Source organism: Hemibagrus wyckioides, linkage group LG06, assembly GCF_019097595.1.
Source record: "Hemibagrus wyckioides isolate EC202008001 linkage group LG06, SWU_Hwy_1.0, whole genome shotgun sequence".
NCBI lineage: Eukaryota > Metazoa > Chordata > Actinopteri > Siluriformes > Bagridae > Hemibagrus > Hemibagrus wyckioides.
This window is the reverse complement of record NC_080715.1, coordinates 43,889,121-43,906,417: the sequence shown is the minus strand read 5'-3', so window position 1 is coordinate 43,906,417 and position 17,297 is coordinate 43,889,121. Positions and strand designations below refer to the sequence as shown.

The following is a 17,297-nucleotide window of genomic DNA, read 5'->3' as shown; positions in this document are numbered from 1 at the left end:
AATCACTGAGCCTTGACCACCCATGACCCTGACACCGGTTCACCACTGTTCCTTCCTTGGACCACTTTTGATAGATACTGACCACTGCAGACTGGGAACACCCCACAAGAGCTGCAGTTTTGGAGATGTTCTGATCCAGTGGTCAAGCCATCACAATTTGGTCCTTCTGGTCAAACTCGCTCAAATCCTTACACTTGTCCATTTTTCCTGCTTCTAACATCAACTTTGAGGACAAAATGTTGACTTGCTGCCTAATATATCCCACCCACTAACAGGGGCCATGATGAGGAGATACTCAGTCTTATTCACTTCACCTGACACTGCTCACGATGTTATGACTGATCGGTGTAATGAGAAAGAAACAATGATTTTGAGGAATAAAAAATTGAACACTAAAACCAGCAAGGAGAAACAGATCATTAAAAAAATTCATTAAAAATCAATACAGATAATATCAGTAATCAATGAAATTACAGAAAACAATGGATAATTCAACACAATGATAGTTTAAGGAAAAAGATCATTCAGTTTTAGGAATAACTTTCACCATATGATCTAAAGTATGTGCACCCTGACCATCATATATATACTTTGCTTGTTTTGTGAAGGTTGAACTAAATGTTCATTCAGCAACAAGAGCATCAGTGAGTCAGGGTTCTCTACAGGACAGGTTCCTTAATAATCCAACCTCTACACCATGTCTTCATATAGATGCATTGTGCACGGGGGCATTGTCATGCTGGACGTGTTTGGGCCTCTTAGTTCTTCACAAAATTGTCATGTTACAGCACACAGAGACATTCTATACAGTTGCGCCCTTCAGACTTTGTTGTAAGAACCACCTAGGAGTGTAAAGGACAGGGGTGCACATACACTATATTGCCAAAAGTTTTGGGACGTCTACCTTTACCTGCACATGAATGTAATATGGAGTTGTCCCGCCCTTTGCAGCTATAACAGCTTCAACTCTTCTGGGAAGGCTTTCCACAAGGTTTAGGAGTGTGTTTATGGGAATATTTGACCATTCCTCTAGAAGCACATTTGTGAGGTCAGGCACTGATGTTGGATGAGAAGGTCTGGCTCACAGTCTCCACTCTAATTCATCCCAAAGGTGTTCTATGGGGTTGAGGTCAGGACTCTGTGCAGGACAGTCAAGTTCATCCACACCAAACTCACTCATCCATGTCTTTATGGACCTTGCTTTGGTCACTGGTGTGCAGTCATGTTGGAACAGGAAGGGGTCATCCCCAAACTGTTCCCACAAAGAGCATGAATGGTTCCAATACTTTTGGCAATATAGTGTAGTTTTGGCCACTTGGTGTATTTAAATACGGAGAGATACACTATATTGCCAAAAGTATTCGCTCACCTGCCTTGACTCGCATATGAACTTAAGTGACATCCCATTCCTAATCCATAGGGTTCAATATGACGTCGGTCCACCCTTTGCAGCTATAACAGCTTCAACTCTTCTGGGAAGGCTGTCCACAAGGTTTAGGAGTGTGTTTATGGGAATTTTTGACCATTCTTCCAGGAGCGCATTTGTGAGGTCACACACTGATGTTGGACGAGAAGGCCTGGCTCTCAGTCTCCGCTCTAATTCATCCCAAAGGTGTTCTATCGGGTTGAGGTCAGGACACTGTGCAGGCCAGTCAAGTTCATCCACACCAAACTCACTCATCCATGTCTTTATGGACCTTGTTTTGGTCACTGATGCACAGTCATGTTGGAAGAGGAAGGGGCCAGCTCCAAACTGTTCCCACAAAGTTGGGAGCATGGAATTGTCCAAAATGTCTTGGTATGCTGAAGCATTCAGAGTTCCTTTCACTGGAACTAAGGGGCCAAGCCCAGCTCCTGAAAAACAACCCCACACCATAATCACCCCTCCACCAAACTTTACACTTGGCACAATGCAGTCAGACAAGTACCGTTCTCCTGGCAACCGCCAAACCCAGACTCGTCCATCAGATTGCCAGATGGAGAAGTGCGATTGGTCACTCCAGAGAACGCGTCTCCACTGCTCTAGAGTCCAGTGGCGGCGTGCTTTACACCACTGCATCCGACGCTTTGCATTGCACTTGGTGATGTATGGCTTGGATGCAGCTGCTCGGCCATGGAAACCCATTCCATGAAGCTCTCTGCGCACTGTTCTTGAGCTAATCTGAAGGCCACATGAAGTTTGGAGGTCTGTAGCGATTGACTCTGCAGAAAGTTGGTGACCTCTTCGCACTATGCGCCTCAGCATCCGCTGACCCCGCTCCGTCAGTTTACGTGGCCTACCACTTCGTGGCTGAGTTGCTGTCGTTCCCAAACACTTCCATGTTCTTATAATACAGCTGACAGTTGACTGTGGAATATTTAGGAGCGAGGAAATTTCACGACTGGATTTGTTGCACAGGTGGCATCCTATCACAGTTCCACGCTGGAATTCACTGAGCTCCTGAGAGCGACCCATTCTTTCACAAATGTTTGTAAAAACAGTCTGCATGCCTAGGTGCTTGATTTTATACACCTGTGGCCATGGAAGTGATTGGAACACCTGATTCTGATTATTTGGATGGGTGAGAGAATACTTTTGGCAATATAGTGTATGTAGGTAAGTGTAATAGCGAAGACAACATATAATTAAATTGTCATTTACTTTGACATAGTGTTATAGTATCAACGTTACTGATACAAAGCGTGCGGTTTTCTTAAATCCTCTCGTCTATATTTTATTGTGTAATGAAGAGAAAATGTTTAGCTTTTAGCTAGCGCGGGAGGGGAGGGGAGGAGAGGGGAGGGAGGGGTGGGGGTGGGTTTTCCGTGCGGTACGTGTTTGCGTCATGACGTCACGGCGCACATATGCGGACGTCTTCCGTCGAGCGGGAAAGTTCATACTGAGTTCGGCTTGTTTTGGTTCAGGTAGGACTCGTTCAGCTGTCCTGTCTTGGTCATTATTGATCATTATTATCTTTAATGGCTTTTTTCCTTTGTGTTGTCTAACGTGTCCGAGTGAAATTAACGCGTATGAATCTTTTAGGTCGCTGTCTAACGGTCAGCTGATAAATAAAAAGCCACTCTTTATGCCGCGAGGTGTTTAGTTCAGTATAACAGCCGCTGTTTTGTTCGCTTTTAGCAACGATTTTGCATCGTGTAAACGATTAATTGATAAACGATTAATTAATAGTGTTAGTAGTATGATATAACCCGCTAATGTTGAATAAAAGTGATTATAAGCTGTGGAGTTCCATAAACACGATCCGGATGTCAAAAACCTCCGTGTTTCCTACACGAGTGCACTACATAGGGTGCAAAAACAATGGCACGCGCGCCCTAGGCTACGTTTGTGGAGCGCTGAGCTATTTGGGACACGGCCCACCGTTCTGGCTGCCATTTTGTTTAACTTTGCTTTAATTAACATTCAGTCAAAAATAAATATGGCTTTAAATCTCTGTGATCACACTTCCTGTTGAAGATTTTCAGCTTTCAGAGTTCTTTTCCTCTGTTGTGGGTGTAATATAAAATAAATATAAAACAATTGTTGTTTATGTATTTTTTTATTTACAAACACAGAGAGAGAGAGAGAGAGTGTTGTGAGTTGGTGTAAAGTGTGTGTGTGTGTGTGTGTGTGTGTGTGTGGAGCAGCTGGTGAAGATGGCGATGAGTGCGAGTCGAGTGGAGGTGGAGGCCAGCGTGGAAGAGGACGAGAGCTTCGGCCCACAGCCACTGAACCGCCTGGAGGTACGAGGACATGGTGTAGACGCTCCATCATGGTTAAAACACAAGGAAATCATGTTGTTGTTATGAACTGAGTGTGTGTGTGTGTGTGTGTGTGTGTGTGATGTACAGCAGTGTGGTATCAGTGCGAGCGATCTGAAGAAGCTGGAGGACGCAGGGTTCCACACCATCGAGGCCGTAGCGTACGCTCCTAAGAAAGAGCTGCTGAACATTAAGGGCATCAGTGAGGCCAAAGCTGACAAAATCCTGGTGAGGAGCGAAAATAAATAAACACACCCCCCTTTCTCTAGGAATCGCTCTTTCTCCTTTATCACTCCTTTTCCCCAAAATGAGACGCCTCTCTCATCCTCTGACTGGTGCTCTGTTACAGGGCGAGGCCGCTAAACTGGTCCCGATGGGGTTCACCACAGCGACAGAGTTCCACCAGCGCAGAGCCGAGATCATCCAGATCTCCACCGGCTCTAAAGAGCTCGACAAACTGCTGCAGGGTGAGGAGAGAACACACACACACACACATGTATGTACATAAACAGGTCCAAACTGACCCTGTGTGTGTGTAGGCGGTATCGAGACGGGCTCCATTACGGAGATGTTCGGCGAGTTCCGTACAGGAAAGACTCAGCTGTGTCACACGCTGGCGGTCACGTGTCAGCTTCCCATCGATCAGGGCGGAGGAGAAGGGAAGGCCATGTACATTGACACTGAGGGCACCTTCAGACCTGAGAGACTGCTCGCTGTGGCAGAGAGGTCAGCTCACACACAAACACACACCTGCTCTGTTTACAAGAAGCAGCTCTGAATCTCATGTGTGTGTGTTTGTTTCAGGTATGGACTTGTTGGCAGTGATGTTTTGGATAACGTAGCTTACGCTCGAGCTTTCAACACAGATCATCAGACACAGCTGCTCTATCAGGCTTCAGCTATGATGGCAGAGTCCAGGTAACACACACACTTAACACACATTCAGAAGCAGTAGCCATCTCCTAATTTTTACCAGTATTGAAATCTTTAATTCTCTCTCAGGTATGCTCTGTTGATAGTGGACAGTGCCACTGCGCTCTACAGGACAGATTATTCGGGAAGAGGCGAGCTCTCAGCCCGTCAGTGTCATTTGGGTCGTTTCCTCCGCATGCTGCTGCGTCTAGCTGATGAGGTGAATGTAAAACTAATGTTTTTATTTATCATTTTAAATTCTCTGGATATTTATTGAGCTGTTTTGTTGTTGCAGTTTGGCGTTGCTGTTGTCATCACCAATCAGGTCGTAGCACAGGTGGACGGAGCAGCCATGTTCTCTGCAGATCCTAAAAAGCCAATAGGAGGAAATATCATAGCACACGCCTCCACTACCAGGTAGGAAACCTCATCAGTCCAGTGTGGGCGTGTCCCTGGAATGCACCTTGTATTCATTTTTATATCTCACTCTGCTCCCTCAGGCTGTATTTGAGGAAGGGCCGCGGTGAAACACGGATCTGTAAGATTTACGACTCTCCCTGCTTACCTGAGGCGGAGGCCATGTTCGCCATCAACGTAGACGGAGTAGGAGACGCTAAAGACTGAGACCTCCAAACACGGTGTGTGTTCACGTATGAGACGGACAATAACTGGTGACGGATGCACTCATGCGCGCACACACACTGTTCAGAGTGGTGTGAGAGAGAGGTGGGAACAGTGCCACCTGCTGGTGCAGCGTGTTTCCCACATGTGCTTCCGTTTACCTTTTTTTTTTTTTCTTTTCAGGTGATTTAAAGGATAAAATACTACATTTCAGTTCTTTTCTGTTTGTATCTGTCTTTTCCTGATTTCTGTGTTCTTGTTCTTTCTGTACATTAATATTAAATGTTTTATTGTTTATCATGATGGCATCGTTTTTTTTGTATTAGAAACTGCCTTGACCTTTACCTCGTATGACTGTTTCACTGGGAAGGAAACGCACCCCTCCGTCACTGGGACTGACCGGTACAGGGGCCACACCTCCGGATAAGCAATTTGTCTTTGATATGTGACAGATTCAGTTGTGATTGGCTTAAAGGTAAATAATAGTAATAATAATGAAGAAACATTATGGACTGAAGAGACGACAGAGAATGAGCGGTTTGTTTATTATTAATGGTTTGATTTTATTTCCTTCAGCACAAAACATCTGGAATGTTTCGTTAAGAACACTTCTCAAACACACACACTGCCTTCAGACTGTATGATGGGTTCATAAAGTTAGGAGTGAAATAAATAGATTTGGAATAAATTGTTATTCAGTTAGAGCTAAATAAACACACTCCTTCAGAACAGTAGCTTTAATAAATTAGCTTCTCTGTGTGGCTGTCAGTTATCACACCTTCACTTCCTTTGGAAACTGCCCAAGTGGTCAGCAATGTCAGGACTGTTTCTTTCTAGGGGCTTTTATTTTGGTCAGAAGTTTAAGCATCGAGTAAAGTAAGTTTTGTAGCTCGGAATGATCTGTTATGGAGTACTGATGGGGAAGGGGGCGGGGTTTAGTGCTGAGCAGCTTCACAGTTGTACAGCTGGACTGTCAATCAAAGCCTGTAGCTCCGCCTCTATTGCAGAAAGCCTTGCATCCTGTGGATGGGAATTCGATTATTTCAGTGATGTAAACTTTCTGAGCTATAAGTGGTAATAAACAACAACAAGATGAGCATCATCACCTGGTTGGTGTTGGTGGGTGTGGTCAGTGCCAGGTGTGCCCAGTTCCTCGCCTCTGATTTGTTTCCTAAATCCTTGTGACACTAAAAACCACACAGAGGGAAGAAAATGAGTGTGTGTTATGTGGTTTATTGTCACTGGTCCTATTGAAAAGTGTTATGGTGTTCTCTGGTATGTTCTCCCTCTTGTTTTGGCTCCTCCCACTTGTTCTCTCTGACCGGTATCTGACTAACCTGAATGTCTAGGCACCATATAAGCAGAGAAGAAGCTCACAGACAGAGTCTGGTCCAGAGCTATGGGTCATGTCCTGTCTCGGGTCAGTGTGTGTGATTACACTGGACTGAAGGTGAGGCTTCTCACGGGTAGAGACTCGACGGTTAATTCTGATGTTCATCTTAAACATGGTTTATTTCTTTAATTCTTTTATGAAGGCTGTAGGGAGTGGGGTTGCCATTCTTGATGTACATCCAGGTTTTGGCCAGTTCTTGTTAATTTGTTGGTTTTTTTAAGCATTTATGGGGTTTTTTTAATACTCTCTCTAGGCAGAACACTCTTATTATTTTGAATTTTCCCCTCCTGAAGTTCATACTTCCCATTTAAGTTGTAATTTAATATTACCTGTTTACAAGCTTTAATAAACCTTCATGTTGACCTTGGTGTGTTTGTGTGTGGGGTGTGGGGCAGACTACTGACTAGCGCTCTTTAAAATCCTATTTCTTTTGTGACCCGTAAACCCCTTAAATCTGTGAGTGGAGGACGGAAGCGGGAGAGACGCAGAATGTTAAATAAAGAAGGGAGAAAGAGATGGAAGTAGGGACGAGTGAAGGAGAGAGTGATTGGTAGACAAGAAAGGAATGTTAACCTTGGCAATGTAGAGTCTCACTGCTCTGGAGAATCCTGGCTTCAGCTCTTCTGCCTACACACACACACAGGGGTTATTCCCATGATTACAGTTCTCTAGATACATTTATGTGTGTGTGTGAGAGAGAGAGAGAGACAGACCTTGAGGAAGTTCTCCAGAGCGTGGTGTAGAGATGAAGATGGAGGAGTTTCATACACAGCAGCTGCTGCCTTCTGCTCCAACCATGACAACCTGCTTATCTACACACACACACACACACAGCCATGAATCAGCTCGGCTATCTACTGTCCATCACCTTTAATCCTCCAGATGTATGAAAGGAATAGCCAGTTAGAGTGTGTTTGTTTTTTTAACCACACAAACACACTTCAAGTAACCCCATTGTTAGAATCTAACACACACCTCATAGCACCAGCGGCCCAGCAGGTAGAAACACAGCGGGTCGTCATCTCTGAGAGCTAAAGCATGGTCCAAGTGTTCCTGAAACACACACACACGGGTTTATTTAGAAACAACTTTACTGATTGTGTACAGGTGACGGAATCTGGGAAAAAAAAACAGCATGAAAACTTTAAACAGAGCCCTGCGTCCTGTCTGACGCACACACACACACTCACACACACTCACCTTCAGTATGTGGCTGCTCTTCAGTTTACTGTGCATGCTGTCACACTGCAACATCTGACTGGTCAGCACAGCAAACCTTCCAAACACACACAAACATGAATTTGTTCATCCTTTCACCTCTGTGTGTGAGTGTGAGACAGAGTGAGTGTGTGTGTGAGACAGAGTGAGTGTGTGTGTGAGTGTGAGACAGAGTGAGTGTGTGTGTGAGTGTGAGACAGAGTGAGTGTGTGTGTGAGACAGAGTGAGTGTGTGTGTGAGTGTGAGACAGAGTGAGTGTGTGTGTGAGACAGAGTGAGTGTGTGTGTGAGTGTGAGACAGAGTGAGTGTGTGTGTGAGTGTGAGACAGAGTGAGTGTGAGTGTGAGTGTGAGAGAGTGAGTGTGTGTGTGTGTGAGACAGAGTGAGTGTGTGTGTGAGTGTGAGAGAGTGAGTGTGTGTGTGTGTGAGACAGAGTGAGTGTGTGTGTGAGTGTGAGAGAGTGAGTGTGTGTGTGAGACAGAGTGAGTGTGTGTGTGAGTGTGAGACAGAGTGAGTGTGTGTGTGAGTGTGAGACAGAGTGAGTGTGTGTGTGAGACAGAGTGAGTGTGTGTGTGAGTGTGAGACAGAGTGAGTGTGTGTGTGAGACAGAGTGAGTGTGTGTGTGAGTGTCTCTCACCACTTATGACAATCAGCGTTCAGTCCGTTTCTCTGTAGCGCTGACTCTGCCTCGTCACGACCTGCAGGATCAATAGTAAAAGTAATAAAATACACAGATATGAATCTTTATATTAATATAAATGTTTTGAAAATTCATCGTTTGGAGTGTGTGTGTGTGTGTGTGTGTGTGTTCACCTTGCTCTGCGTAACTCCGCCTCTCCTCCTCATCTTCTGCATACTCACACATATCACTGTAGGCTCGAGCCAGTCGCCATAGAAACTCAATATTATCACTATACTGAATACACACACATTAGGGTTCTGTTATTAAACCTCTAAACAAATTATTATTATTATTATTATTATTATTATTATTATTATTATTATTATTATTTAGTCACCAGAGGTTTGTTCTCCCTTAACAGGATAAACCCGTCAGTTTTTTTCCCAGAATCCCCAGCGTGAAGGAGATCACTCTGAGACAGCAGCAGAGCGAGTTCAGGACTCATCACCACCACCTCTTCATCAGCGTCCACGTCGTTGTCTTCCTCAGACTGAGGCTCGTCCGGCCGGAGCGTCAGAACTGTGGCACAGCTGCGCTCCTCCTCCTCCTCCTCCTCGTCTGTAGTCACGTTAAATCCTGACTTTACTCCAAAATTACTCAGATGTTAAGGTCACTCTAACTCTACACTAACATCCCACCATTACTCTGACTATGGAGCACTAACTGTAACATTACTCTAACTCCACTCTATTACTATTCTATTATTATTACTGCTCATGAATGTCACTGTAAAGTTAACATTCTACCATTATTCAAACGTTGCTCAAACATTACTCAGAGTCTAGAACATTACTCCAGTGTTCTAATGTTGCTCTTATGCTATTTCTTTATTTTTACATTAACATCATCCTAACTCCAACGCTAACTAACATTCCTCTAACATTAGCTGCTCTCTAACCCCGCCCTAACTGTTCATTCTAACCTGACTCCAGCACAACTAATATTATTCAACACTTTCCCCATAATTTGTCATCATTACTTAGGCATTTCACTTACTCACAACCGTACACTGAAGACGTTACTCTAACGTTCACATTCTAAAGCTACTCTAATGTCACTCTAACATACTGTCATGAAATACTGAACACCATCACACTGAACCGTCCCCGGGACTGGTAGTGTACTATAGACAGAATGCTGAGTGTGTGTCACCTTCATCATCCTCATCCCGGTCCTCGTCTCGATCAGTCTCTCGGTCTGTGTAGTCAGACTCTGCAGTCGAATAAGCTGTTGTGTATCTATGAGTGTAACACACACACACACACAGAAGCTAGTTAATTACTAATTAGCGCTAGCTAGCTAAATAACACTATTTCTGCCACATTCTTCATATTGAACACCACGGGGGGCGGGGCCATGTCACATACCCGCCCTCGCTCCGACTGCTCATCCCGTTACTGGCAGTGAAATAGATGGAGCTGGAGCTCATGGAGTCCGAACGCTCCCTCGACATGAAGTGACGTCGCCGCCGTGACCTCTGACCTTCCTCCACTCCCTTCCTGCAGAGACACAGTGCACACTATCACACTAGTCCACTCCATAATGTACCCTAATCTATTAGTGCACACTAGCACTAAAACACACCCTCTCAATACACTCTCACTTGATGCCTCATTAATTAATTGAATGTTGAGGTATTTTGATTGACAGGTGGCCTGACCAGTCAGGGTGACCCTGACCTGACGTCCTCGACGATGGTGTTGGCGATGTCTCTCAGGCCGTTCCTCAGCTCGGCTACTTCACCACGCAGAGTGGACACGCTCATCATCACCTCATCCAGAGTCTTCCTCAGCTCAGTGTGCTGCTCTGGGGTTAACCCGCTCAGGACTGCACACACACACACACACACACACACGCACACACACACAGAGTCATAACAGTCTCGTGATCTTGTATGGTCCTGTTCTGATGGCATCACCCATCCTTACTCCTCACCTCCTCCTTCCTGTCCCAGGTCTATCCTTCCGTCCACAGCCGCACTGGTCACCGCAAACCCCGCACCGCTGTGAGACACCCCTAAAGGGCGCTCGCGCCGCCTCCGCAACATCTCTTTAATCAGCAGCACCGCAATCAATCCGGTACTGACCGTGACACCGACACCGAGACCGATCAGCCCGTTCCGACCCAGAGAGCTCATCTTCAGTCCTAAATCAAGTCGAATCTGATGTGAGCTAATATCTACGCTGAACCACGAATTCTGGTGGAATCATAATAATAGTCATAATAATCACACAGGATTCCTCTGCAGCACGCGGATGACACGGCGGGGCGCGAGCGCTCCGTATCCTAGCAACGAACCAATATCTATGTTCGCGATTTGTTATTCTGCGATCTGTCTCGAAATATGAACAAAAAGAGAATTAATTTTAAATCCGACGATTTATTCACGTTTCCTCACGTGCCGTCATCCTCAGCTCGTGCCGACACCGTGCCTGCACGCGCACCTTCTCTCGCGAACTCCTCAGCGGATACGAAACACTGCCGTTGCTAACAAATAAACAAACAAAAAAAACCTTAATTCTGAAAATTACGATAAATCAGTAGACACTTTCGTTTTTAAATGGAAAGCACCGTGCTGCTTAACGAGAGCGTGTCCGCAGCGTCGTTTAAAACTAGTAAACAAACAGCGATCGACTCGCGCCATCCAGTGTCCTGGAGTGGAACGGTTGAAGACATGCGCATGCGCCGTGCGTCGTGAAGCGAGTAAACCGCTGCTTCGTCTGTGCGCATGCGCAGTATTGATAGCTCAACCTTAGCCAGCAACAGAGGACTTGGTCAGAAAGAAAGTGTTTTAAATACTCCAGGTCATTTATCTATGCGGTAATTTGGTGGACACACACACCTGAGACGGTCAAAGATGGAAATCGGAACGGAAATCAGCAAGAAAATACGGGTAAATTCAACATGTTTAAACATGCGGCTAAACCCGGGCGCTTAGCTTCGCTTAGATTCGCTAGCTAGCTAGGTCAGCTGTGTTGTCTTTAGCTTTGTGTGTATTAGCATTACCTAATTAGCGTCAGATTTCATATCTGTAAACACACACATCATCAATCTACTGATTATTTATTGTTGTGTATAAATGTGAGGTAGTTTATTTGGCGTGCACTTCTGTACTGTATATAATATTATGCTAATTCATTGAAACTCATGCTAACTCTCCTGTGTGTGTCTGTGTGTCTGTGTGTGTGTCTGTGTGTGTGTCTGTGTGTGTGTCTGTGTGTGTGTCTGTGTGTGTGTCTGTGTGTGTGTCTGTGTGTGTGTGTGTCTGTGTGTGTGTCTTTTGAAACGTATCGCCAACACTTGTAGCAGCTCTTTAGTTCAGTAACACACTCCTGTGTGTGTGTGTGTGTGTGTGTGTGTGTGTGTGTGTGTGTTAGAACAGGAGGACACGCTTATGTATGTATGTGTGTGTGTGTGTGTGTGTGTGTGTGTGTAATAGCCTTCTGTGTGTCTGACAGCTACAAATCATCTGTCTGTCTCACTCTTTTTCTTTCTTTCTTTCTTTCTTTCTTTCTTTCTTTCTTTCTTTCTTTCTTTCTTTCTCTCTCTCTCTCTCTCTCTGATTCTATCAATATCCTTTAGTTGTATTTCTTAAAATTGTGTATTAAACTCTGTCACTCTCTTCCTCCTGTCAGTAAAGCACTGACCAATATGTTTATAACCTAAACACTGTACTGACCTTCACATATCAGTGGTGTTTGTTCCAGAGGAACAGAACAGATACTCCAGGATTTAGATGATTCTGCTCAGCTCTGTACATCACTCTGATCTGTTTGTCTTTATGCAGACATGAAGATCAGTGTATCAGTGTCACCTAGTCCTAAACCAGCTGAGCAAAAACATCAGAGGGAAAAGAAACCAGACTTTACCATCATATAACTGATTTATTTATGTTTATGTGCTCTGAACATACAGTAACAATGTATGTTCATTAATATTCATTATACGCTCATTATTATTCATAATAATAATAATAAGTGTGTGTGTGTTTCAGGCGGCCATTAAAGGGAAGCTGCAGGAGTTGGGGGCATATGTGGGTAAGTTCTGAATATACAGTGTGTGTGTGTGTGTGTGTGTGTGTGTGTGTGTGTGTGAATAAACCTGTTTTTGTCCTAGATGAGGAACTTCCTGACTACATCATGGTGATGGTGGCCAACAAGAAGAACGCTCAGCAAATGGCCGACGATCTCTCACTGTTTCTGGGCAACAACACCATCAAGTTCACTGTGTGGTAGGACAACAACTACACACAGATACACACAGCTGCACAACCACCACACACAGCTGCACAACCACCACACACAGCTGCACAACCACCACACACAGCTGCACAACAGTGTTTGTGCCTCAGAACATTATTTCTCCATCACTGATGATCCTGTGTGTGATGGACGGTGATGGAGGAGATGTGATTGTGTGTTACAGGTTACATGGAGTGCTGGAGAAGCTCAGATCAGCTGCAGTGGGTACGACACACACACACACACACACACACACACACACACACACACACACACACACACACACACACACACACACACACACACACACACTCATTATCACTTTAGTTCAAATCCTCTTTATTTTCTGTTCTGTGTTTAGAGCCGGCGTCTCTGCGTGCTAAACTCCTCCCCTCTGACACCAGCACGTCCGGTCGGGACGAACGCAAAGGGGAGGAGTCACGGGCTCTCACTGTGTCCAGCTCGCGCTCTGATAGGTTAGAAGGACGGGTCTCTAGCTCCGCCCATGAACACCATGGCAGGTATTATAGAGAAGAAAACAAAAGAAAAATAACAAAAAATAGAAAGATGTGGAAAAAAGTGGAATACATAACGCAGCATTAAAGTCAGACTGTGTGTGTGTGTGTGTGTGTGTGTGTGTGTGTTTCAGGAGGACGTCCTCTGACCGCTCCTCCTCCTCCAGACTGACCTCCACAGTGAAGCCTCTGCTGGACCACTCCGCCGAAGCCGTCATCGACATCAAACCCGACCTGGAGGACGACGACCTCATCACCAACGATACTAGGGTCACAGTCCCTGGGAAGCCACGCCCCTTATCTAGCCGTTCGTCCAATCGGGGTTCAGGAAGAGCCGAGGAATGCTACAGGTCGCCCGAGGTTATGCGAGGTCACGAACGGTCGAGCTCCAATTACGGGCGGAGTTACAGAGAGGAACCCAGTAAGGTGAGGATTTCCACATAACTTACTGTTTTATATTATAATTACATCAAATATTCACGCTGTTTATGGCGATTAGATAAATAAATCAATCCAACCATCATTTTTTGTTTTGTTTTTGTGTTTGATCAGAGTAATTTTACTTTAAAAATAGATTTTTAAAAAAGAATAAACATGACTCCCCACCCCCCCAGGAGGAGTTTTCACGGAAAAGGAAGGCGCCCATGGCGAGCTCTGTGGTTCGGATTCAGAAAGGTCATGAGCGAGTTTATGAGAGCGAGGAAGACGAGGAGGACGAGGAAGATTACGGCGTGCCGAGTCGAGTTTCTCTCCCACCAAAACCAGAGCGCAAGTCTGTTTCAACTGTCACTTAATATAATGACTTTCATTATTATTATTATTAGAAAAGACATCATAGTGTGTGTTCGGGTAAATGTAAATAATTTACTCCTACATTGTGTTTTATTAGGATGTGCACTATATTGGCAAAAGTTTTGGGACGTCTACCTTTACCTGCACATGAATGTAATATGGAGTTGTCCCGCCCTTTGCAGCTATAACAGCTTCAACTCTTCTGGGAAGGCTTTCCACAAGGTTTAGGAGTGTGTTTATGGGAATTTCTGACCGTTACTGTAGAAGCCCATTTGTGAGGTCAGGCACTGATGTTGGACAAGAAGGTCTGGCTCACAGTCTCCACTCTAATTCATCCCAAAGGTGTTCTATGGGGTTGAGGTCAGGACTCTGTGCAGGCCAGTCAAGTTCCTCCACACCAAACTCACTCATCCATGTCTTTATGGACCTTGCTTTGGTCACTGGTGTGCAGTCATGTTGGAACAGGAAGGGGTCATCCCCAAACTGTTCCCACAAAGAGCATGAAATTGTCCAAAATGTCTTGGTATGAAGCTGAAGCATTAAGAGTTCCTTTTACTGGAACTAAGGGGCCGAGTCCCACCCCTGAAAAACACCTGAACTCAATGATCTGGAGGGGTGTCCCAATACTTTTGGCAATATAGTGTGCATGAGTAGAGTTCAGGTTTATCACAAGACACAGTGTGTTTGTTGTTTGTTTTTTAAATTAATTCGTTGTTTTTGTCTCTACAGACCCTCTCTGCCTCCAGCAAAACAGGCCAATAAGAATTTAATCCTAAAGGCAATTTCTGAGGCTCAGGACTCCATCAGTAAGACCACAGCTGCATATACCAGTGAGTTTTACACACACACACACACACACACACACACACACACACACACACACACACACACACACACAGCACCATCAGCACTGCTCTCAGTCTCATTTGTGATCTCCTAATTTCAATGTTCACTGTTTGTTTGTTTTGTTTGGTTGCCTTGGCAACCGCACAGTCCCTCAGAGACAAACGGTTCCTGTGGCACCGCGAACACGCGTGGCGAGTGACGAGATGAACAGAGCCGCCATCCGATTGGTCCAAGAGCACCTGCATGAGCTCCTCCCACAGGGAGCACAAAACACCCGCCCAAACGGTGAGACTCCGCCTCTTAAAGGGACGGCACAATTAAAGTGGATTGAAGAGGGTATTTTCTTTCTCATCCTTCGCTCTCTCTCTTACTCTCTCTCTCCCTCCCTCCATCTTTCCAGTTCCTTCTCGCTCTCTGGCGTCACGACTACAGCAGGATCTTACAGACAATGAGAGAGATCAGCAGCTTGGTAATTCATACACACACACACACACACTGGTAAAGGAAAGAAAGATCATTGTTTACACATCTCCCAGCAAGCAGTATGATAAAGGTGTGACATTAATAATGCAGCACATACATCATATTTTATTTGTATCATGACATCACATCCTGTTTCCTGCTTGCGGTTGGTGTTCAGAGCTGGAGCTGTTGGAGACGGCGAGACTCAAGGCTCTGGACACTCGCTCCTTCATCATGAGAAAACCAGAGCTGGAACAGAATCCACCAGTCAGGAGCAGGCTGGATGCTGCCAATCAAGAGGAAGCCCCACCCACCACTCCACGCACAGTGCAGGCCAGGTAAAGATTTCATTTGTTCAACATATTACCTACGGAACTGATGATGATGATGATGATGACGATGAAGATGATATTCTGCGTGTCCTTCAGAGAAAAAGTTGAGTGCAGTCCGAAGTTCATCGTGACGTTAGACGGCGTGCCGAGTCCTCTCGCCAGTCTCACTGAACACGACATGGACACGCCCAACACTATGACCTTCGACCCCTCAGCTGAGCACAGGACAAAACCTGTGCACCTCAGCATGACCTCTGACCTCGCGTATGATGGTGAGGACACACACACACACACTAAAACAAAAAATGGCTGATGTCATTGTGTGAGTGTACATTTTTTGTCCTCTCTCTCTCTCAGATGAAGGGGTGATTATGATGGAGGAAGAGGGAGAAGAACAGATGGATGATGAACCGGTGAAGGTGAAGAGACCGAAGGTTCTAGAGCGCTGCAAGTTCTGGCCGGCGTGTAAAAGTGGAGACATGTGTGTGTATCATCATCCAACAACACAGTGCAGGTGTGTACACACACACACACACACACACACACACCACACAGTATTTCCTGTAAGCTGTGTTTAATACCCTGTGTGTGTGTGTGTAGGATGTTTCCAAGCTGTACTTATGGACAGAAGTGTCTGTTCATCCATCCAAACTGTAAATACGACGGCAAGTGTTCCAAACCCAACTGTCCATACACACACGTCAGCCACAGAGCCCTGCTGCAGCCTCCTGAACCAGGTGTGTGTGTGTGTGTGTTACTCCCCAAGCTAATCTTACATGACTCTTAGATGTGTAGCAGTTTTGTATCACATGTATCTGTTTGTATTGGGATTTATTTTGACGTTCTGTGTGTGTGTGTGTGTGTGTGTGTGTAGCTCCTCCACAGACCAGCAGTGTGTGTCGTTTCTTCCCCGAGTGTAAGAGAACAGACTGTACCTTCTACCACCCTAAAGTAAGTTGTTGATCTGTGTGTGTGTGAGAGTGAAATGAGGGTTTGTGTATCGTGTAACACTGATATTGTGTGTGTGTGTGTGTGTTACTGTGTGTTCATTAAACATATTTGTGTATGAATGTCAGTTCATTTAACGAATTAGTGTGTGTGTGTGTGTGTGTGTGTTAGCCATGTCGCTTTGCAGAGCACTGTAAACGTGCAGGATGCACCTATTACCATCCAGTGACCTCAGTACCGCCTCGACATGCCCTAAAGTGGACTAAAGCACAGGCCAGGTAAAGACACACACACACACTCGTTTTTCTTCTTCTGGTGTCTCCCATGCTGTTCCTGAGTGTGTTTTTGTTTTTTCCTGATAGCTGAAGAGACAGCTTGGCTCCGCCCCTCCTCCGTGTTGAGCCTGAACACCACTGAACCTCAGGATCCTTTTTTTAATTTGTGTTTTTGATTCTATTTTTGAATGTTTGAGAAAAAATGAACAGCATTTTTTGTAGATGTTCTGGTTACTGCATTAAAGCTGACTTTCATCAAAGTCTCAATTCTCCGTCACTGCCTCTTCATCGTCTTTTTACTTGAATATCAGTTGTGTGTG

General features: G+C 45.1%; 3 protein-coding genes across 4 annotated transcripts; 2 read left to right on the top strand and 1 right to left on the bottom strand.

Annotated features, from left to right (window-relative positions):
- The first annotated feature begins 2,835 nt into the window (after window positions 1-2,835).
- On the top strand, window positions 2,836-5,577 carry rad51 (RAD51 recombinase). Of its 2 annotated transcripts, XM_058391751.1 has the most exons (9): window positions 2,836-2,904; window positions 3,628-3,723; window positions 3,832-3,969; window positions 4,091-4,208; window positions 4,281-4,467; window positions 4,546-4,659; window positions 4,744-4,873; window positions 4,949-5,070; window positions 5,154-5,577. In XM_058391751.1, the coding sequence occupies exons 2-9, from the start codon at window positions 3,637-3,639 to the stop codon at window positions 5,275-5,277; spliced, it is 1,020 nt and encodes a 339-aa protein (XP_058247734.1). In that variant the 5' UTR covers window positions 2,836-2,904; window positions 3,628-3,636; the 3' UTR covers window positions 5,278-5,577. The 2 variants fall into 2 exon arrangements, with proteins under 2 accessions (XP_058247734.1, XP_058247735.1); XM_058391752.1 differs by lacking the exon at window positions 2,836-2,904 and having other exon boundaries at window positions 3,609-3,723.
- Window positions 5,578-5,792: 215 nt separating this feature from the next.
- rmdn3 (regulator of microtubule dynamics 3) lies at window positions 5,793-11,202 on the bottom strand. Its single transcript, XM_058391749.1, has 13 exons — window positions 10,502-11,202; window positions 10,246-10,393; window positions 9,934-10,065; window positions 9,719-9,804; window positions 8,904-9,124; window positions 8,698-8,800; window positions 8,522-8,582; window positions 7,868-7,943; window positions 7,643-7,720; window positions 7,381-7,479; window positions 7,241-7,294; window positions 6,381-6,461; window positions 5,793-6,294 (listed from the first exon to the last, which is right to left on the bottom strand). The coding sequence occupies exons 1-13, from the start codon at window positions 10,701-10,703 to the stop codon at window positions 6,226-6,228; spliced, it is 1,410 nt and encodes a 469-aa protein (XP_058247732.1). The 5' UTR covers window positions 10,704-11,202; the 3' UTR covers window positions 5,793-6,225.
- Window positions 11,203-11,273: 71 nt separating this feature from the next.
- On the top strand, window positions 11,274-17,254 carry zc3h14 (zinc finger CCCH-type containing 14). The gene is made up of 17 exons (XM_058391747.1): window positions 11,274-11,459; window positions 12,561-12,603; window positions 12,683-12,797; window positions 12,992-13,032; window positions 13,169-13,328; window positions 13,457-13,748; window positions 13,937-14,094; window positions 14,844-14,944; window positions 15,108-15,245; window positions 15,361-15,429; window positions 15,601-15,760; window positions 15,851-16,026; window positions 16,112-16,268; window positions 16,355-16,491; window positions 16,629-16,705; window positions 16,874-16,980; window positions 17,065-17,254. Exons 1-17 carry the CDS (start codon window positions 11,424-11,426, stop codon window positions 17,066-17,068), a joined length of 1,971 nt encoding a protein of 656 aa, XP_058247730.1. The 5' UTR covers window positions 11,274-11,423; the 3' UTR covers window positions 17,069-17,254.
- Window positions 17,255-17,297: the final 43 nt, after the last annotated feature.